Raw genomic sequence first — 22,128 nt, 5'->3', positions numbered from 1 at the left:
CCCCAGCCCCTTCTTCTCCAGGGTCGCCCCTCAGCTGCAGACCCCAGGCCCGGCCGGGCCACCTCAGGGCCAGCATTATTTATCTGGCCTCTTCGCCCTCCCTCTGGGTTGCCCTCTTTGCACCCGGCGCCTCGAGCGAGCGCCTCCCGCAGCCCCGCCGCCGCCGCCCGCAGGTCCCTCTCGGGCGCTGCCCCCCGCGCCCCCGGCCGCCCCTCGCCGGGGCGGGGCGCGCGGAGGCGGGGGCGCGCGGCGGCCGAGGCGGCGGCGGCGGCGAAGGCAGGCGGGCCGGGCGCGCGTCCGCGGCGCCGTGACTCGGCGGCTCCGCAGCGGCTGCAGCGGGAGGACCCGGCCGGAGCCGCCGCCGCCGCCGCCGCCATCGCAGCCGGGCGGCTGGGCCCCCGCCGCCGGGATGCCGAGGAGCCGGGGCAGCCGCGCTGCGCCGGTCCAGGCCGCGCGCTCGAGCGCCTGGCGGGCCCCGGGGCGGCTGCTGCCACTGCTGCCCGCGCTCTGCTGCCTCGCGGCGGCGGCGGGGGCCGGAAAGCCGGCCGGGGCGGACGCGCCCTTCGCCGGGCAGGTGGGCGAGCGCGGGGCCGGGGCCGGGGCCGGGGTGCCGGGCGGGGGTTGGGGGGCGGCACCGGCCGGGCCTCTTTCGTGGGGTGGGGGGACTGGCTCCGGGTCAGCATTAAGGCCGGGCGGGGCCCGCGGGCCGGGCTCCGTTCAGCACCGCGGACAGGGGCGGCGGGCGGGGGTGGAGCGGAGGGTCGGGATGGCCGCGGTAGCGCCGGGGCGTGTGGCCTGCAAGGCTGTGAGTGAGGGAAACCGTACGACGCCTCGGAGTAAATAGTAAGCGCAGCCAGTGTGTTGTGGGCTGGAGAAGAAGCCGAGGATGTTGGATCTGGAGAAGAGGGAGGGAGGAGGGCGAGGACCGACCGGATCGCTGTCTTGGTGGCTGGAGGGCCGTCGGGATAGACTAGATCGGCATGGCCCCACTAGGCAGAACTGAGGCCAACTGACAGTGGGGGTGGGGGGTTGCAAGAAAGCACATTTCGGCCCAATGCAGGAAGTTTGTAACAATTGGAGGTGCTCAGCCAGCCCAGAAGGCGATGAGCTGCTCATCACTGGCATGTGAAGTCGGAGCTCCAAGAGGGGATTGGATGGATGCATGCATAATGCCTGCATGGATACATGCATAATAATAGTCGTGCACTATGGGCCAGGCTTGGCGCTACATTTGATAGGAATTAGCTCATTTAATCCCGGTATGTATTTTGTGTGCTAGCTGTAGCACCTGTCCCCATTTTACAGATGAGGATACAGACCCTGAAGGCTTAAGTAATTTGCCCAAGGTCACAGAACTAGTGAGTTGACTGTAGTCTCAGTTAAGCCAGGACATTATATCACATGGGGTCGGGGGCAGTTGCACTAATTTCTCTGCTCTCTCCCAACTTCTAATAGATAATGTTGAAATAGAGTTAATGTTGCTGGAGGAAAATAGTGATAGCCTGAATTATCCTGAGAGGAGTGGTTAAGTAGGCATTCTGTTAAGAAGAATCTGCCAGAACAGCAATTTTTATAACTGGGCAAGAGACTCCAGGGATCATAAATTCTCTGAAATTTTCTGCTAATTTGTGTTTCTATGTGAAAATGTATGGTTTTCTCGGAGAGAAGCTCTAGATTTCTTCAGACTCTCCAAAGATGGTATGTTTAAAAAAAAAAATAGAATGTGTTAAATAATCCTTTGCCCCAGCTGATAGCTGGCTTCCTAAGGGTGTATAATTGTTACCTGACTTTCAGTGAAAACTTTCTCTAGTTTGTTTGTGGGTTTAACTCTGTCACACATCATGATTCATGGGTTTCCACTGGAGCAAAAGTAGGGTTCTTCCAGACTTCCTGAATGTGTGCAGGGTGAGCTGGGAGAGCCCTACCCTGGAGATTAGGGTGTGTGGGCTCTCAGCTGACCTTGGCCCCTGGAGGTCTTGTGACTTTCACCTGTCGTCTCAACCGTCAACATCTCTGAGAGGTGAAGCCAAGTGAGCTCAAGCCAGAGCCCTTCTTATGCCTGTGGCATTTTGCACATTAAGAGAAGACAGTTTGCTTAGATATGTCAGGATTTGAAGAGAAGGTTATGTTTTCTTAGTGCTTATCCTTCCCGGCCTTCCAGGCTTCCAATCTTCCTCTCTCACACCCTTGTTAGTGTTAAACTTAAGCTCTCCCATCATGGTGAGCCACCTCCGAGAACAATCACATTTATCCTAGATCATTTTTGTTGTTCTCTGTGGCTATCAGGAGGAGTTCGCTCTCAACCTGACCGCTGTCTCCAGATGTGGCGTTCTTTCATAGAGAAAGGGTAATTTCTTCTTTGATCTTCGGGCCCTTTCCTGTTGCCACTCCTTTTGTCAGTTGTTCTGATCTACACATATCAGGTCACAGCCTTTGGGACACTATCCACAAAGCACGCTCTCTAGCCTGGAGCACAGCACCTCGTGTGGGGGTTATTTCTACCCGACTGCATCGACTTACAGGTCTCCACACTGATGTCCAGCTGCCGTTTTGCTCCGCCCCCTGGCATAGCATTTCCCTGCCTGAAAGGGTTTAATAAGTGCTGCAGTCCTGGGGTTTTCTCTTTGCTCTACTTTTTCTGAATCACTTATAAAAAATTAAGTCAGACAGGTCCCAGCGTGGTCGCTTGGGGCCCCTTGCGCTCCTCATCCCCTTCCATCCCGAGACGTGACTGGCTGTTCCTATCTGGTCTCTCCTATCCCTAAGTGCATTCTCAGGCCTTGATGAAAACATGGCTATTCCAGACCATTTAAAACATCTATCGAAAACTTTTAGAAATCATGGAGATAATTTGCACCTAATTACCCCTTCACTGAACACTAGGTGACATGACTGAAAAATTTATAGAAATGTCATTGCTTTCCAGCCCACAGATAATGTTGCTCACTCCTCTGTATCTAGAGGCCCTTGGAGTTCAGCCCCTCCCTATCTCCCCATTAGCAAGCCATCTTTCCCACCCTTCATAGATAATGCATCCTGACTCCAGATAAGCTTGCCTCTTGTCTATCCTAAGACAGGCTGCCAGGGCTCCCTGGACGTGGTCACGTGCTGTGCGCTGCTGTACCTCCACCCATTTGTCAGAAATCTTTCCTTAAGGTTTTGGCTCACAGCTGCCTCTCTAGGAAACCCCCTCCCTTCTCCCAGCATCATTTATTCCTCTCAGGGGAACATTTAGAGCCATCCCCACTCAGTGTGTCATTTAATTTTTTAAAACACTTACACATGGTTTGAGAAGGAAAAGATCGTGGATCTTGGTCAAGCCTCTTCCCAACCAAAAGCTAACACTATCCTCAACCTTAAATATTTACCATTAAGCATTGTGTTCTTCATGTTCAAGGGTTACATTGAAATAGGCACCCACAGCCCATGGGTTTCAAGGTCCCTTTAAACACCTTTTCTGGGGAACAGAGGGAGCACTCAGCTGGTACAGTGCTTGCTGTGCTAGCATGAGACCCAAGTTCGACCTCCAGCACCTGTAGAAAGCCTGGAGGAGCACTCATTTGCCATCCCAACTCTGGGGAGGAGAAAACAGGGTCCCTGGGGCTCAATAGTCTGCCTATGCTAATTGGTGAGCCTCGGGTTTCAGTGAGAGACCCTGTCTCAAAGGAAAAAGCAAAAACAAATGCAAAAAAACAAAGACAAGATGGGTGACTCATGAGGAGCAACACCTGAGATTTATCTATGGCTTCCATGTGCACATCTAACACACACATGCGCGCGCGCGCACGCGTGCACACACACACACACACACACACACACATACCCACATACTTACATGCACATCTAACACACACACACACAGAGAGAGAAAGAGAGGTACCACACAAATACTCATACGCACACACACTCATGCACACACACATACAGAGAGAGACAGGCACCACACACACATACTCACATGCACATCTAATGCACATGCACACACACACACAGAGGTATCACATACATATACCCACATGCACATCTAACACACACACTCACATACACACACACAAATAAAGATCTTCTTAGAGGGATGCATCCTGGCCTGGACCTGGATTCTATTCCTCTAGTAGTAAGCAGTAGTGTCAGAACTCACCCTTGAGTTCTCTCAACCTTCTTAGGTGGAATGTCATCCAATAATGGTGACCTACAGGGAAGAGGGACTGAGAGAGGTGGCCATCACCGTAGCAATCACCAAGTACACATACCGCCGATCTTACTTCTTCAATTGTCTTAAATGAAGTGTCCAAGGACACAAACTTTGATTGCCAATGATTCAGACCAGAACTGGTCCCTGGCCTCCTGGCTTCTAAATTGAAAGTGTTTTTCTTTACTGTCTTCGGCTTTTGATTTCGTATCTCTGTTCTTTCAATACCAAGACAAAAAGAAAAAAAAAATTCAATCTGTTTTTGCTTTCGCTTTCTTGAGTGTTTCTTTTGTACTTTGATTGTGGGGTGAGGGAGGGTCGCTACCAAATCTCTAATTGGATCCTTGCCTTTGGTTTATTTCAAGCCTCCCTGTCTCTTAGTGCTAGCTGGGGAGAATCTCCATCTACGTGTTTGTCCTTCCTAGGTATGATTTGAGAAAAATCAGAGTAGACAAAAATGTTAAGCCACTGAGCGCAGGCCACATGAGTAAGCGTGACTCCGAGATTCAGGCTCTAATGGAGTCCTGCCCAGGAGGCTGGTTTTGAGTGATGTGCTCTGAGCAAAGGGGGAGCACTCTCTGGTTAGCGCCTGCAGTCAAGGAAGCCAAGAGCCCTGGGTGAGTCGGAGGCCGAGATAGCCCTGTGAGGAAGCACTGACAAATTCCCAAGTCCCCCGTGTTTCAGTATCGCTGTAGCCTCCCATACATCCTGCTCTTGCCCGGGGAAAGAGAGGTCATTAGATGTTCTCTCTGAGACACGAGCTGCATTTCTCCTATGCCTTCTTGTGTTACTGCCGATTTTCCTGGTGTCCTAACAGCCTCTGGGTGTGTAAGGAGCATCAAACTTTCCAGACCCTGTCACATACGTGTGGTCCTGGCAACGACCTCATGACGTAGCCAAGAAAGCCCTGCTCACTTCATGGATGAGTAAACAGCGGCTCAGAGAGATGACAGGGCTTCCTGTCAGCTTCTCCAGGGGCCCGCCCACGGCTAACAAACAAGGTGGAGACCAGAGCTGGAGTCTCGATCCTTGTGCTCAGCACTTGCCCCCCACCTTCCCCATGCACCAAACTGCCCGGGCCCTGGATTACTGAGGCCGCCATTTTCCACTTTAAAGCTTGTCCCACGCCAGACCTTGAAAGGTGATAGTTTGAAAATCAGTAAATTATACTGCTAAAAGTAAACCTGAATTGTATCAAAAGACTTGTGGTAAAAATCACTTGGCCTTGTAGATAATATAGAATTGTGTGAAGTCCTAATGAGGAAACAACTAAAACCATCATTTTCCACCCTCACAATCCCACCCCGTGCCCAGCACTGTGTCAAACACCTAACCTAGGAAATGCTTTTACTCTTCTTGTCTGTGTTCCCCAACCATATTCTTCGAACAGTACTTGGTACCCAAGTATTCATCAGTTCTCTTGAAGAATACAGTGTACTAGTGTGTGTGTGTGTGTGTGTGTGTGTGTGTGTGTGTGTGTGTTTATATTTTATTTTTGAGAAAGGACCTTGCTGTGGAGCCCGGACTGCTCTTGAACTCAGTCATCATCCTGCTCAGCCTGCCCAGTGCTGGGATTACACTCAGCTTTGTACTAGAGGCAAAAAGTCAGGCTTAGGCAAGTCCTAAGAAGGGAGGACATGAGATGGCCCAGCTGAGCTCGGAGCAGTCAGAGGATGCTTCAGGAGAAAGAGGCAACTGAGATGAAATCAGACGGAGGAAAAGAGTGGAGAATGGTGGGCCAGCAATCCAGGCAGGGAAAACCGGGAACCATGGCTTCCCCTGAGTTCGTGGCATGTTTAGGAAACACTGGAGAACTGGATATATCTGGGGCATAGAGTTACTCGCTTGTTTCCAGCGATAGTGGAAGGAGATGAGGCTGGGAAGGGAAACTGAGCAGACTGTAAGATTGGCTTTCGCCCAGAGGCCAAGGGGCCTCATTAAAGGCAGAGTGCAGAAGTGGCCTGTTTGGAGGTTGTGCAGAGGCTGAGGGGCCCGGATGCACTTGCCCCTGAGCTGCTCTCTGGGTGCTGGTTGTAGTTCTAAGAGTTGTACGCTTACTTAACAGGACTTAGGCCTGAGGGCCGGTGGTAGGGAATGGTATATGGCTAGAGCTATGAACTCTCTGGCCCTGCCCCCACCATTGCTGGGGGTTTTGCTTTTTCATTTGTTTGTGTGCAATGCTAGAGTTCGAACCCAGGGCCTCATGCTTGGTGTGTATTACTGATGTACCCTGAGCTACTCCTCAGCCCTGCAGAGGTTTTCCAGCCAATCCTCGTTTCCCTGGACTCCGGGGCTCATTTCACTCAAGTTCTGATAGGTTTTACAACGCAAGATTTTTCAAAAATCAGCTTTGATCTATGCTTTAATAATATATACAACAATAGCAAAGTCGTACGTAGTAAATGTGTGTGTTGGGGGAGGGGCTTGGGTGTCTACGTACCCATAAGTACATAGATAGATAACATTTTATGAAAGGTTATGCATATAGTTCTAAAAAAGTGGAGAAAAACAGACATTGTTCTTCAACTTCTGCTGGCGATGAATACTTTTTAAACTCAATGGCACACACAAACAGGTGTTTCCAGAGCATGAGAGTTCTCTTGCCTTTTCTCTCCCCACCGGCCCCAGACAGTGCCCGTGCCGAGTCCACACGGACTTTCTGCATTCACTTCTCTACACGGCTATCTTAGACTAAGCTTCTTATTTAACGTTAAAGCCTCCCCACCTGGGCAGCCCCTTGCCCACTTCTAATCCTTTATGAAGGAGTCAGAGGATGTTTGAAAAATGAATCTATATGGCTCTAGCTGTGTATGGTGGCACACACCTTTAAACCCCACCACTTGAGAGGCAGAGACAGGCAGATCTCTCTGCATAGCAAATTCCAGGCCAGCAGGGGTTACATAGTTAAACCCTTCCTCAAACAAAACAAAAACCTGTATGAGATCTGTGTATAAAGCCAATACAGGGGCTGGGGAGTGTGTCATAGTTGGTAGAGTGTTCATGTGGTATGCACGAAGCCCCACGTCCTGTCCCCATCACCACGTAGACTATATGGAGTGGCATATGGTTCGGCAGGTAAAGGACTGTGCTGTCTGATGATACACGCTTAAGGACATGAGTGTGAGCCTCAGAACTTGCACAAAGGTCAAAAGAGAGAATGCCACAAAGTTGTTGTGACCGCCACACCTGTACCATGGCGTGTGTATGTGTGTGTGTGTGTGTGTGTGCGCGCGCGTGTGTGTGTGCCGCGCGCGCACGCGCGCGCGCACACACACACACAGAGGGGTGGGAGTGGGGAGGAGAAATAACAAAAATTACTAAATATATTTTTAATAAGTAAACCAATATAGCACAAAGTATAGCCTGTCCCACACTGTCCTACAAACAAGGCTTCCTTGTCCCACGCTATCCTACAAACAAGGCTTGGGAAGCCTGTCCTCCCTGCCGACCTCTTCCCCACGCACTCACAGTGCGGAGTGAGCAGGTATGGAAGCAGAAAACAGTTTGTTGCATTTCTGGATGATAATTTCCTGATATCTGTTTTACTATTTTTATAACTTTCTGAATGTTTAAAATCTTTAGCAATAATAAAAGGTTTAATGCACTCCAATCAGACCACATTGTTCCCACCCTCCTCTTGCTCAAATGACTTCCAGGACAATGGCTAACCCATTACTACTAAACAGCTACTAATTTTTTAAAAGATTTAGTTATGTTTAATTCCTATGTATGGGTGTTTTGCCTGCATGGATGCCTGTCTGTGTATCACAGGCACGCAGTGCCCTCAGTAGTCAGAAGAGGGCACTATATTCCCTGGGGCTGGAGTTACAGACAGTTGTGAGCAGTCATGTGGATGCTGAGAATTGAACCTGGGTCTTCTGGTGCTCTTAATCACTGAGCCATCTCTCCAGCCCCAACTGCTACTAATTTTCATTATAGAAAACTTTCAAACACACACAGAAGTAGACGTACAGTACAGTGAGCCCCTGTGCCCAGTACCCACCACTCTGCTTCACGTGGCCTGAGGTCCTGTGTGGCCTAGTGATCCCACTCACGCTTCCTTTTCTTCTACTGACTCTCTTCAGTGGTTGCTAGACTCCAGCCACCTTGGCACATTTTCTACTTTTCTAGTCTACAGACTCCTTCCCTTTCAGAAACTGAGCAGAGCCGGGCAGTGATAGCACATACCTTTAATCCCAGCACTTGGGAGGCAGAGGCAAGCGGATCTCTGTGGGTTCAAAGCCAACCTGGTTTTCAAGAGCTAGTTTCAGGACAGGCTCCAAAGCTACAGAGAAACCCTGTCTGGAAAAACAAAACAAAACAAAAAAAAAAACAAAACAAAAAAACAAAGAAAAGAAAAAGTAAAGAAAAAAAGAAATTGAACAGAATAATTTCTTTCCTGAAAAGTTCACTTTTTTCAACTTTCACTTAACCTCGTCTATTGGTTCACGGGTCTCACCTGAGATGCTATACACCTGGGGCGGTCACCCCTGACATCACAGCTGACATCTATTGGTTCATGGGTCTCACCTGAGCTGTTATACACCTGAGGAGGTCGCCCCTGCTCTCTTTGATAAGTACTTTCAAGGCCCCTTGTCCTGGCCTTTCATTCCACTTATCACCGTGGTAATGGCGTGTTTAGTACTTCCGTATCTATCTCCCAATGCCAGACTGTAAGCTCACAAGCAAGAGTTCAGTGGGGATGACAGGTGTGTAAGGCCTTGTTAATGCCATAGTATGAGACAGACTCTAGGGATGTGATGATGTCACTGGAGCGCAGACTGAGTCCACCTAGCCGGGGACAGATTGCCTCCCCTATGCAACACACATTTTGTAGCATATTTAATGGTTCGTCAGGACATGGCCAGAATACAAGCGAATGTGGCATTCTGTCGTGGAAACAAGGCTTGGCCTGCAGGATGTGTTCAGGCAACATGGTAGAGCAATCAGAGCTGGAGGTTGGGAGTCTGGAGAGGGGTGACAAAAAAGGGGTTGAAGCTTGTTGAGATCTGGGCTTAGACTTCGAAACTGGTAACAAGGAACTAGAGAATGACCTCCACCCAAGCCCTGCACTCACATGGAGACTTGCATCCTAGCTAGAGGTTGTCTAGCGCAACCATGTTCCCACTAAGGAAACAACTCTAACCCTAGTCTTTGTCTCCTCTCTCCCTGGTGTTAAACTCATCAGGAAGCAGAGGGAACCTGAAGGCAATGGAAAGAGTAAGGAAGACCAGGCCTCCTCCCTCCTCAGTGAATGAGAGTGTGGCCACACTCCTGGCCTTGGTCAGAGGCCTTCCCAGAATTAGAAAACGGACATCCCAGTGCTGACCCAAAACCCCAAACGTGCACCTCCCCAACCCTGGTGATTGTCTGGCTTGTGGTGGCCTCTTGGGAGTGGGCCAAGGACATTGTGTAGAGCTCCCGGGAATTCCCGTTAGTGCACTTACCACCCACTCGAGAGCTGATGGCAGCCAACAGGCAATGCTGTACCATTAAGGTGTTTGTCAAGAAGCTCGGCTGGTGTTGTGGGCGACTCTGAGGGCCCTTTTTAGACTGGCTGGAACTGAAGGAGAAGGGAGAGAGCGAGAGCTTTTGGAAGCACCGTAGAACTCTAGAGGTTGGGGGAGGGGGTAACACGACAGAGAGAACCCTCGCTGGAGGCTGCACTCCATTTCTGCCCCCCCCCGCCAACTTGCTCTGAAATTTTAAATAAGTGATTTCTCCTCCCTGCATTTCATTTTTCTCTTCTGAAAACACGCCTGTGAAATTACATGATCTTCTCAATATTCCTGAGCATCGCATTTCCTGGACCCTTGAATGGTTTTGTATTCAGTAGGACATTTTTTTTAAATAATTTATTTTTAATTTTAAGCACATTGGTGTGACAGTGTTAGATTCCTGATCCAAACTGAGTTACAGACAGTTGTGAGCTGCCATGTGGGTGCTGGGAGTGTTTGAACCTGGGTCCTCTGAAAAGGCGCCAGTGCTCTTAACAATTGAGCCATCTCTCCAGCTCCTCAGCAGGACATTTGTATTTATTTATTTATTTATTAAAAATTTCCACCTCCTCCTCACCTCCCTTTTCCCTCCCCCTCCCCACCTCCCTCTCCCTCTCTAGTCCTAAGAGCAGTCAGGGTTCCCTGCCCCGTAGGAAATCCAAGGTCCTCCTCCCTCCATCCAGGTCTATAAAGGTGAGCATCCAAACAAACCAGGCTCCCACAAAGTCAGTCCATGCAGTAGAATAAAAACCCAGTGCCATTGTCCTTGGCTTCTCAGTCAGCCTTCATTGCCAGCCACATTCAGAGTGTCCATTTTGATCACATGCTTCATCACTCTCAGTCCAGCTGGCCTTGGTGAGCTCCCATTAGATCAGTCCCACCGTCTCAGTGGGTGGACGCACCCCTCGTGGTCCTGACTTCCTTGCTCATGTTCTCCCTTCTTTTGCTCCTCATTTGGACCTTGGGAGCTAAGTCCAGTGCTCCAATATGGGTCTCTGTCTCTATCTCCATCCATTGCCAGATGAAGGTTCTATGGTGATATGCAAGATATTCATCAGTGTGGCTATGGGACAAGGCCAGTTCAGGCACTCTCTCCTCTGCTGCCCAGGGAACAATCTGGGGACCGTTCCTTGAACCTGGGAACCCCTCTAGGATCAAGTCTCTTGCAAACCCTAAAAAGGCTCCCTTAATTAAGATATTTACTTCCCTGCTCCCTTATCCACCCTTCCTCCATCCCACCCATCCTATTCCCCCAAGCTTTCTCCAATCCTCCCCTTCTCCCATCAGTAGGACATTTTTAAAAAGTAGTTCTAACATGGGAGACCAGCAGCAAGGTCTCTCAGTTACAAGGCTAGAGGAGAAAGGTTTTAGTGGGACAGGAATTCAAGGGAACAGACCCAGTGAGCAAGGAGATCCTGGAAAGGTCACCAGAGAGGCTGGGACAGCAGAAGTGGCCAAAGGTGGTGGTCACTGTATTGCAGAGGGTCGGCAGAAGAACACAGTAACAGCACTGTCAAAATCAAAGGTGTAATGTTCATGTATTAGTTTTCTATTGTTGCTACAACAAGTTGCCAGAAATTTTGTTAAATAAAATAATCTAGCTGTTGGCTAGGCATGGTGGCACACACCTTTAATCCCAACACTTTGGAGGCAGAGGCAGGTGGATCTCTTGAGTTTGATGGCAGCCTGGTCTATACAGAAAGTTCCAAGCCAGCCAGAGCTATGTAGTGAGATTTTGCCTCAATAATTATAATAATTATTATAAAGCTGCTCATATAACTCAGTTGTACAGTGTCCAAAAGGGATTGAATTTAATTCCTCGCACCACAAAAGCGATCTGGAAATGAGAAGTCCAAAACGGGTTTTATGGGACTAAAATCAAGGTATAGGCATGGCTGCATTCTTCTGCAGGCTCCAGGGAGACCCTGTGCCTCTCAACTTCCTGGCTCAGGACCCTCTGCTTCTCTATTCCATCTCTGACTTGGACTCTTCTGCCTCCCTCCTCTAAGGGTTCTTGGGATTCCATGGCACTCTCCTTGGTGTCCCCAGCTAATCTCCCTGTTGGAAGATCCTTGGTCCTATAAGGACATCCTCTTTTGCAACATGACATTCACAGGCTTTGGGAATTTGGATGTGGACATCTTCAAAGACCATTCTTACCTAATGCTTCCTGTCACTGAAGCATCTTAATGATTCTTTTATTGTCCTCTTTATCAGATGAGGAACGTGACCCAGAGAGAAGTTAAGTCATTTGCCCGAAGGCACTCAGCTAAGTTAGCAATATTTAGCATGTGACAGACAGTATGTAGGTCCCAAGCAAACTATCTTCAGATAAGACCCTATCTAGCCCGCAGGTGGAAAGAGAATTATTGTAACTCTCTGAAGGATGCTTCCAAAGATCTAGAGCCTCATGCATGCTAGGAACATGTTCTGCCACTGGCCATTCCCCTAACCCTCCAACGATACTCCTGAGTTAGCATTGGCATATCCCACCCCTTTCCTTTTCTAGTATTGCTTATTCAAATGCCTGGGATCTTCCCCGGCTGCACTCTATAGAATAGCTGGCCCAGAATTCTCTGTCTCCTTGGCCTGCGTCACCCCATTCCTACATTTATTACTGCTGGTTCTCCCACTAGATGACAACTGAAAGCAGCTGAAGGGTTTTGTTCTGTTACAGCCCTAGTGCACAGAGCCCGCTCCATAGTAGGTTGCTCAGTAAACATCACTGGGGCTGGACAGACGGCTCAGAAGTGGAAAGCGTCTACTGATTTTGCAGAGGACCCAGGTTCAGTTCCCAGCATCCACATGGTGGTCCACCTGTAACTCCAATTCCCTCTCTAACACATGGGCACCTGCGTATATGGGGTGCACATATATACACACCCACTCAGGAACACACAGATATGTATCTAAATATTCAAATTTTTAAAAATGAAAGGTAAATATTGAATGGATAAATGGACAGAAACAAGTTGATTTGATGTTTGGGAGGTAGGATCAATGCTTTTTGGTAAAACACTGGATTTGAGTAGTAAGGAAGAGCAAGGAATCATGGGTCAGAGCAGGCCTCTGGTTTGGAAACCAGAGGCAGTGATGGTGCGGGGTTCTGGCATAAGGAACTGTCTGAGTTGGGGTTTCTGATGCCTTGATAAACACTGACCAAAAGCAGCTTCAGGAAAGGGTTTGTTTTGCTTATACACTCAGATCACAGTCCGTTATGAAGGGAAGTCAGGGCAGGAGCCTGGAGTGAGGCTGTGGGAAATGTTGCTGACTGGCTTGTCCCCCCCCCCCCCCCCGTAGCTTACTCAGCCTGCGACCTACTCAGGGGTAGCATCACCTCCAGTGTGCTGGCCCTCTCACATCAACCATTAATCAAGAAAATGTCGCCCCCCCCCCTTTCCCTACAGGCTAATTTGATGCAGGCACTTCCTCAATTGAAGTTCCCTCTTCTCAGGTGACTCTAGCTTGTGTCGAGTTAATGAAAAGCTAACAGCCCGGGAGCTACAGCACAACCCTGTGCACTATGATCTGAGCTCTTTTGGCGTGTGAGAAGCAGAAAGTCCCAGGAACGGGGGAAGCTGCCTGACCATGCGGGAAGCCTAACTCCTGCCGCTCACTAGTTTTGTAACTGGGTTATCATCCAGTCTGCCTAAACCTCAGTTTTCTCGTCTACAATTGGGAACCGCCATCCCTCTCTCACGGGTTGCTACCTCCTGAGTTTTGAGCACGACGCCAAGGGCAGAGTCGGCACTCAGATAATAACATCTATGATCGTTACTGTAATTAGACCATCTCCCCCTGTCAAGAGTTGTTCCTTCTAGAGTCAGGATCTGGGTCCTGCAATCTCTCATTCTGCGCCCTGTACCCACAGGACAGCTCTCCTTCATAACATCTCGCTCTCCTTGAAGCTCTTTTCCTCCATCCTGAATATCTCTGACGTATCTTTGCTGGGTGGTTCCTGGTTTGCTTGTTTTCCTTGGGGGAGTTCACTTTGTTCCTCTACTCCATAGACAAACCCCTGGGAAGGGATTTGAAACCCTCTTCATGTTGAAGCCGGTGCTTTGTCCCTATAGCTCACATTGGCACCCAGGTTATGGACTCGATTGCCCAGACAGTGTGTGTGTGTGTGTGTGTGTGTGTGTGTGTGTGTGTGTGTGTGCAAGCGTGTATGTGTGAGCATGTATGCATGTGTACATATATGCCCATAGAGGTCAGAGATCAGCTTAGGCTATCGTTCCTCAGGAGCGATCTATTTTGTTTTTTGAGACAGAGTTTCTCACTAGCCTGGTGTTTGCCAAATAGGCTAGGCTGACTGGTCACAGAGCGCTGGGGACCTGCCAGGGTCTGCATCCCAGTACAGGGATTATAGAAGCACGCCTCACCACCCTCAGTATTTGCACTTGGGTTCTAGGAATCTAACTCGGGTCCCCCTGCTTGCGCTTTACTGACAGAGCACCCTGTCTTCCCGGACCCCAGATTCTTTGATCACAGTCTTTAATTCTCTCTTCCTTATTCCAATTCATAGTTCCAAATCAGATACCTGATTGTCTGGTCCTTCTTGATGGACTTCACCACCATTGTCTTTCTGACGTGCCAGCGGACACTTCACTCCTGACCAGACCCCTGACCATCCTCCCAGGCCTTTCCTGCGACCGGATCATCCAAATAGATGTGATGCTCTCAAATGCCCCGGGGACCTTCTGTTGTAACGGATCCAGCCTCTCTCTCCTCCCCAGGCCATCTTGGTTTTCCAAGTGTGCTCCTTAGCCTCACCAGTTGGCTTCTCTTTCCACCCCCATCGCTACTTCTAATCTCACCACCGCCTCTGCTGCCTGCCGCTCTCTTCTATCTTAGGGCCACAGTCTCTCTCCTCTCTCTCTCTCTCTCTCTCCTTCTCCTCTGTTCTTTCTCAGCTCTGGCTCCTCAGGGACTGAAATCCCGCCCTGTGAGCAGCAGACCAATCACACTGCTCTGTCCGTGATCTCCACGTCTGTGGTTCAGCCCAGCTATTTCGGTCCGCTGTACCTGCAAGTCTTCTCACTTCCCTCTGGGTTTTACACCTCTTTCGGCACTTAGAAGGTGTCAGACGTCTTAGAGTTAGTTAACTTCCGTCAAGGTTAGACTTCGGACATGGCTGATGATTGATTAATGGGTCAAGGTGTAAAAAAATCAGTCGTTCCATTTAAACTGAAGGAGACTAGCTTCTTTTAGTGGGCTTTTACCTCTTTTTTTTCTTCAGAAAGAACAATGGACCCCGTTGCCTCATCAAGCCAGAAAGCCAAAGCATGACTGATAAATTTCAGCAAATACTTTTTGTCTACCTTTGCTAGATACCAGGATTCATGCTGTGTGTCTTCATGCTCGTTACTTAGTAAGCCTTCTCAAGATGAATTCCTTTCCTCGTACTCAGACAGTGCCTCCCAGGCCAACTGTTCATTCATTTACTCATTCATGAACTTGGTAACTATTGAGTCAGTCACTGTGCTAAATACTGTAGCAGGTAAAAAAAAAAAAAAAAAAAAAAAAAAGACAGCCTCTGTTTCCCAGGCACTCAGTGCAGTTGGGAAAAACAGATACAATCAGTGAGCAGGTGTGAGGCACTGCAGCAACTTCATCTAGCGGTGTACACACGTTAATTCAGGAATAAAAAAGCCGCCTCGCTCTACTGGGGCTTTATAAGGAAAGTTCAATGAAAGTGGGGCCTTTCGAAGAAGGCCTTAAAGGATGGGTAGGAGTTTGCTATTACGTGCCAAGTGAATGGGTTTGCAGCCACAGGAAGAGCCTGGAAGTACGAAAGGGCAAAGAATGTTTGGGAGTTGGCATGTCTTCAGAGTGATCAGGGTCTTCTTCCTCGAGAAGCCAGAGGGGCATGTGGGGGGCAGATATGAGGTAAGCGTCGGATTCAGAACTGACTAGTCTCTGACCCATGTTTCCTGGCAGAGAGACGAAGGCACAGGGACTTAATGCTTTGCTGACAGGATTTAACCTGGGAGTAACTGTTAGAGCAGGCAAAAGGCTGCACTGCTCACCTGCTTCCCAGACATTCCCACCGTCAGTGTTTGAGTTTTATGGCTGGTCCCGGGCCAAGGGTCAAGTCTCAAATGACTCTCTGTAATCTGACCTCTTGGAGAACAGATCACACTAGGCCACCTCTCTCCATTCCCTTCCCCAACCTCTTCACTTCCTCTCACCCAGAGTTCCAGGCATTTTTCCATATGTCTCAGAATGTGCCACCCATCCCTGCTGGACAGTTCAAACCTCATCTCCGCTGGCTGTCTTCCACAACCTCACCTTTCCCTTTCTCCCTCCACCCTTAGGGACAAGACATCCCCCTTTTCTCCCACAGAATCCTCTCCATAGCTGTTCTGTGGTGCTAAATCTTCATCAGGGGTTCACTTGTCACCTTGTCATCATTGTACCCCCCAAACCTTGCACAGTGCCTACCTAGCATGTAGTAAGTGTTTGATAACGTTTGTTGAGTGGACATAATGAACCACCAAAGCATGTCCAACTCTGCCCCAGGCACTGGATATACAGAGATGGAGGGAAGCCTTCCCACAAGAAGCTTAGACTCTGGTGGATGGTGAGACAGAATGATTGGAGCCCAATATCGTAAGATCCATAATATCTGTAATCGGGGTGTAGAGAACATCGAGGAGAGAGAAATCACTTAGCCTGGGAAGTCTTCCAGGGGTAGTAATTTATGGATTGAACATTAAAATATGGCAGGTTTTTGCCAAACTAAGAATACTCGGCAGAGAGAAACGTATATGCAGAGCCATAAAAGAGACTTGGCGTTGGGGGATGATGAGCATTGACACTCTGCAGCGTCGTTCTGAAGGGAAAACATGTTTTCGACACCAAATCTGAGAGGAGTAAAGTCGCCGCTCTTTTGCAGATGTTCCAAGACTATTATTCTGGCAGTTTGGCTTTTAATCAGTTTTATCCCAAGGCTGTGAAGATATTATAGTCACCTTTGGTGAAAAATAAAGAGTAACTTACTTATAGTTTGTGGCAGCTACCTACCTTCTAAAGGTGTTTGATTTGGCTTACAATAAGTGACATATTCACAATAAAGCTGTTTGTACAGGAACAAAGCCCCAAGGTTCTTGGGCTAAAGATGTAGCTCAGTTGGTAGAGTGCTTGCCTAACATGCATGAACCTTTGAGTCTGATCCCTAGCATGCAATAAAACCGGGCACATGCCTGCAATCTTAGCACACCTTGGAGGCAGGAGGATCAGAAAGTTCAAAGTCATCATTGACTACGTATCAAGGCCAAAGCCAGGCTGACGGACACGAGAAGGGAATAGTACCATTTCCCAAGGTGCCCTCCCTACACTCAGTCATTAGTCCTCAGCATGACCCTCTGAAGATGGCAGAGAACTGGATTTTGGGACTACAAGCCTGGCTTTGGGGGGTGTTCCTGACACATCAAGAATGTGGAAGTTTCACTCATTTTCCAGCAGATGACTGGGGGACCCCTGGTGCTCTTGTTTCCTTAGATTTCCACCCCTCGCCTTTGTGGGTGAGGAAAGCTCCTTTGCTTTGCCATCCTGGTCTCACTATTCGCTTGACCTTCTTCACTCACACTGTTTTAGTCTCTTGCCCTTGTCTCTCTCTCTCTCTCTCTCTCTCTCTCTCTCTCTCTCTCTCTCTCCAGTGTTTAAAATTGAACCCAAGGCCTTTGTGCTCGATAGTTAAGAGACCATCCTCTAAGTCACATCCTCAGCCATTTTTCCCCTTTTTAAAAATGATTCCACGAAAAATACTTGGAAAACAGAAAAGCACAAAAGTTCTCCATGGAACTCTAACCAAGAGATATTCAGTTAGATTCGTTTTTATTGTCGCTGTTGTTGAATTTCGGAGGGAGCTGAGACCGTAGATGAATACAAGAAGCTCTGGGTTCATCCTGCACACACACATATTTACACAGGCATGTATGCATGCACACACATATACGCACACACACATGCACACACTGCTGACATCAACTAAGACTTTCAGGAAGTTGACAGGACCAGGACAAAGAACTAACAACCCTTCAACTGAATCTTCAACTGTTAGCATTTTACTGCATTTACTTCATCTAGCTATCTCTCTCTCTCTCTCTCTCTCTCTCTCTCCTTCTCTCTAAATATATTTATGCATTTATTTTGGAGCCCATTAAGCACCAGTAGCAGATACCACACATTCTTATGTAAGCCTTCAATGTGTGTTTCTGAAAGGCAAGGAATTCTCTTACATAATAGATTTTTCTATGCATTTATTATTTATATATATATATGGAATATGTTGCTTTGCTTATTTATATTTGTTATAATGGATTGCTTTGTGGGGAGATGGCTTAGCAATGAAGACTATATATATAATATATATATATATATATATATATATATATATATATATATATATATTCCCCTGCCAACAGATACGGTGCAGTGTGATGCTGTCAGATTGACTTTGGGCACAATGTGTTTTAGGAGGGAAGGTTTCCATGGGCTGCTCTACCTCAGTGAATTAGCTGTTTCCGTGTGCAGGCATGTTAGTCTTGTGTCAGTGGGAAGCATCGAATTCGTGAATAAAAAGGGCAGGCAAAGCTCTGAATACAAAGCTAGTATCGGTCTGTAGCCAGTAGATAGCCAATGAGAGGTTGACAGCGGGAGCGGGAGCCAATCAGAGTTAAGTATTCTGGAAATTGAGGTGACCATGTCTGCAGGGTGGAATGGAGGAGGAAGAGAGCAGAGTGTGGGTCCATAAGTACTTTCAGGTAAACGAGTCCCAGTTTTAAGGGCAAATCTCTGCCATGTGAAGCGGAGCCTCCTCCAGCCAACGCATCGTTTTTCTCTCACGTGTCTTTCAGAACTGGTTAAAATCCTACGGCTATCTGCTTCCCTATGAGTCCCGGGCGTCTGCGCTGCACTCGGGGAAGGCCTTGCAGTCAGCAGTCTCCACTATGCAGCAGTTTTACGGGATCCCAGTCACCGGAGTGTTGGATCAAACAACGATCGAGTAAGATTCCATAGGGCATTGTGCCTTTGAACTCTGTGGACTCTGTGTTCCCATTTGTCCTGTTCATACCACGCCCATTCTCCTGCCTGTCTGTCTCTATTTACTGCCTCCTTGGGAGAGAATATACCAAAGAGTTCCCTTTCATGGTTCTGGTTCCAGTTCATCCTCCACCCCCACCCCCATCTCTCTGATATTAATTCTATGCTGTGTGACTGGAGACAAGTTGCTTAACCCTTCTGGGCCTCAGTTTCCTTGTCAACACAGTGAGGGGATGGGTTACTGAAGGTCTGGCTAGTCTCATCAGGTTCCAATAACTAAGAGCTCTCTCCGTGGTCCTCGGGGCGCCTTGAGATTAGCGCACAGGGCTCCCTTGATACAGAGAACTGTGGGGCCATCACAGGCTGGCAGTTCTTGTCCCACTTTTCCCATTTTCCAAACACCTGCTGGGTGCCTGCATGTGCCAGGCACAGTGCTTAGCCCCAGCCTCCTACTTAGCTGCTTTGTGAAAAACACAGTCATCTGGCCACGCCATCCTAGGGCTCAAAAACATACCAACCCCAGGGAGATGCTGAGGAGGCAGTAACATAAATCTAGCCAGGAGAATAGTTCTCACCACTAAGGGACAGGAAGAGGATGGAGAGGAGAGGTCACAAAACCTGCCTTGAAGGAGGGGCCAGAGGGGAGGAAATAACCTAGGGGGAAGTGACCTCCCAGCCGTGGAGGTGGCATGGCCAGCTAGGTTAGCCACAGGGTGGTCAAAGGGAGGAAACAAGAGATTGTGGATAAATTCAGGAGAACCGTGAGAACCCCGTCAGAGGGCAATGAGGGGAAGAGACATGAGCAGCTGAGGTGGCAAACGGGAAAACTTGTGAGAAGCTGAAAACAAAAGGAAGAGGAAGAAATGGGTGGTGGCCCGAAAAGGACATGTTTTTGTTTCTCATTGGGAGAAAGTTGGGTGGGCGGAGTGGCTCACTGGGTACAGGTGCTGTTGTACCAGCCATGTGTGAGATTCACAGAATCCATGTAAAGGTGAAAGGGGAGTACCACCTTCACAGAGTTGTTCCCGATGCTCTACATGCATGTGTACACACACACGCACACGCACACACGCACGCACGCGCACGTGCAAGTAAGGGGCTGGAAATATTACTCCACGTTTAAGAGCACTTACTACTCTTGCATAAGACCCAGGTTCAATTCCTCGCACCCACATGATGGCTCACAATCTTCTGTGACCCCAGTTCCAGGGTCTAGTACCCTCTGACTTCTGAGGTATCCTGTGTGTACCTGCTGCATGCACAAACATACACAGGCACATACATACCCATAAAAATAACGCAAATATTTAAAATAGAAATAAATAGAAATTTTAAACGATGAGAGTAGTTGACCACATTTTGTTCTGGTTTTGCTTTAAGACAGGATCTCTCTACATATTCCTGGCTGTCCTGGAACTCAGGATGTAAACCAGGCTGGCCTTGAACTCACAGAGATTCTCCTGCCTTCCAAGTACTAGGATTAAAGATGGGCCCAGCAGGTAAAAAGTGCTTGCCACACAACCTAACAACCTCAGTTCAATCCCTAGATCCCATATTGAAAGGAGAGAACTATCTCCTAAAAGTTCTTCTCTGACCTGTGTGTGGACACATACACACTAATAATAATAATAAATACAAATAAGTAAAATAATTTTAAAAACTAAAAAGAAATATCCATGAAAGTCACTCGAACTGTTTCAGAAGAGATATTCAGGCCAGAAAGGCCTAGAAAGAGCAGAAGTGAATCTCCAAAGGGGGAGATGGGAGCCCACGTGAGGGTGGAAGCAGATGGCAGGGCTGCCTGAGGACACGGGAGAACTGGCAGAAGGCAGAATGGGAAATGCACACAATTGTGCCTCGAGAATCAGTTCATCCTCAGACAAGTTACTCTGGTATGGAATCAATCGTCTCTGGGGGACTCTGAGTGCTGGACTTGGGTACCAGATCCTTGAAGCCATTATTCCAAGCCTCAAATTCTCAAACCCTGGTGGTCTGTAATTCTATCCAAACATTTCCTGGCCCTTCTTCCTCTTACTGTGACATTGTGAAATCCGGAGACAGTACATCCGAAGGCTCCTAGGAGGCTGTGAGCAGAATTCTTGGTCCTTGGCCTTATGGGTGAATGGCTTATAGATCCTCGCCTCCTTCCTAAGCTGGTGTAATTCTGAGGCATTTGTGCAGGCTTTGTGGCAGTACACCCTGGGCCAGGAGCGCTGGTGTCTCCACTGAGGCACCACCTGGCCTTGGGTTTTACTGTGCTCCAGAAAGCCCCAGGCCTGCTGGACAGGGTTCAAACCACAGCATGTGGATGGGAGAGGAGGAGAGAAGGGGGAGGAGTTGAGGGAAGAGGGAGCATTGCCTACCCACAGTTCTGCCTGAACCTCTGCTAGGAAGATGGGAGCAGAATTCTGGACATGCACTCCAGTCCAAGACTGGAGTGGGATGGGAGGAGCTCAGAGGGTTCCACCTTAGCTCTGTGACTTGGGGCAATCTCTGCCTTTCACTGCCCATTTCCTGCCAGTCGGCTTCCAGGTCTCGCTCAGCCTTGCAGTGGCAGGGATGGCTCTTGCTTCTCTTTCCAGGGTGTGTTAGTAAAAAGGAAGTTTGATTCACAATTTCGAGTACTATTTTCGAGTGCTTACCTTGGGAAATGTCACACGCTTATTCCTTCACTCGTCATCCAGCCACGTAGCTCCTCTAAGTCAACTTTACGCTAAGGGCCGAGAGGAGGAAGAAAGAGCCCTGGTCTTCCTTCACTAAACCGCATCCACAGTTCACCAAGTCAGAGAAGTTGCAGTCCTGCCTCACTGACTTCTGTGTTCCAAACAATCTGATCCATCCACGCAATCCTGACATCCTGAGTGCGATCCCTGGAACCCATGTCACGGTAGAAGAGAGCAGATTCCACCTGCCATCCTCAGGGCTCGAAAACGCGTCAGGTACACACAAAAATCACAAAGAAATAAAATAATTAAGACTTTTAAACTGAAAATCCTACAAGTGATCCAGGTGTGGCTGGGTCTGCTTATAATCCTAACACACAGGAGATGAAGACGGAAGGGTCATGAATTTGAAGCTAGCCTGGACTACCTAGCAAGATCCCATCTCAAATCCAAGCATTTTAGCGCATAAATGTGTGGGAACCGCCAATGTTTACATGGATGTGTGCTGTTGCTGTCATGGTGATCCAGTACTGCCTGCCGTGAGAGCGGATCACCCTGTGAGTGAGTGGAACGCACCAACATGAGGAAGACCAAGTTCGTTTCCTCTAGGGGCTTTTCGTATGTGGTTACAACGGCCTGTCTTCTTCTCTCCACTGCCAAAGGCAACTGCTTTTAACAGCTGTGAATGAGGTCAGACATTTTCCTTTCCAGCAATGCCAAGCTATAGTTC

At 48.6% G+C, this 22,128-nt stretch overlaps 1 protein-coding gene and 1 long non-coding RNA gene across 3 annotated transcripts in view; one reads left to right on the top strand and one right to left on the bottom strand.

Moving 5' to 3' along the window:
• Positions 1-394: 394 nt before the first annotated feature.
• Positions 395-22,128, top strand: part of Mmp24 (matrix metallopeptidase 24) — a 44,809-nt gene continuing 23,075 nt past the window's right edge. The window contains exons 1-2 of one of the 2 annotated variants that reach the window (XM_085697165.2): positions 395-574; positions 18,549-18,697. In XM_085697165.2, coding sequence (XP_085553291.1) covers positions 410-574; positions 18,549-18,697 — 314 coding nt within the window. In that variant the 5' untranslated portion in view covers positions 395-409. Of the gene's footprint in view, positions 575-18,384; positions 18,456-18,548; positions 18,698-22,128 lie in introns of those variants that run through there. The other variant, XM_048431644.3, reaches the window with a different exon arrangement.
• Positions 10,325-14,837, bottom strand: LOC148120587 (uncharacterized). Its single transcript, XR_015739137.1, has 3 exons — positions 14,228-14,837; positions 11,085-11,197; positions 10,325-10,717 (listed from the first exon to the last, which is right to left on the bottom strand). It is a non-coding gene; the product is annotated as an uncharacterized LOC148120587 (long non-coding RNA).

This window comes from Myodes glareolus, chromosome 10, assembly GCF_982192425.1.
Source record: "Myodes glareolus chromosome 10, mMyoGla1.1, whole genome shotgun sequence".
Taxonomy (NCBI): domain Eukaryota; kingdom Metazoa; phylum Chordata; class Mammalia; order Rodentia; family Cricetidae; genus Myodes; species Myodes glareolus.
This window is presented reverse-complemented; position numbering and strand designations above follow the sequence as displayed.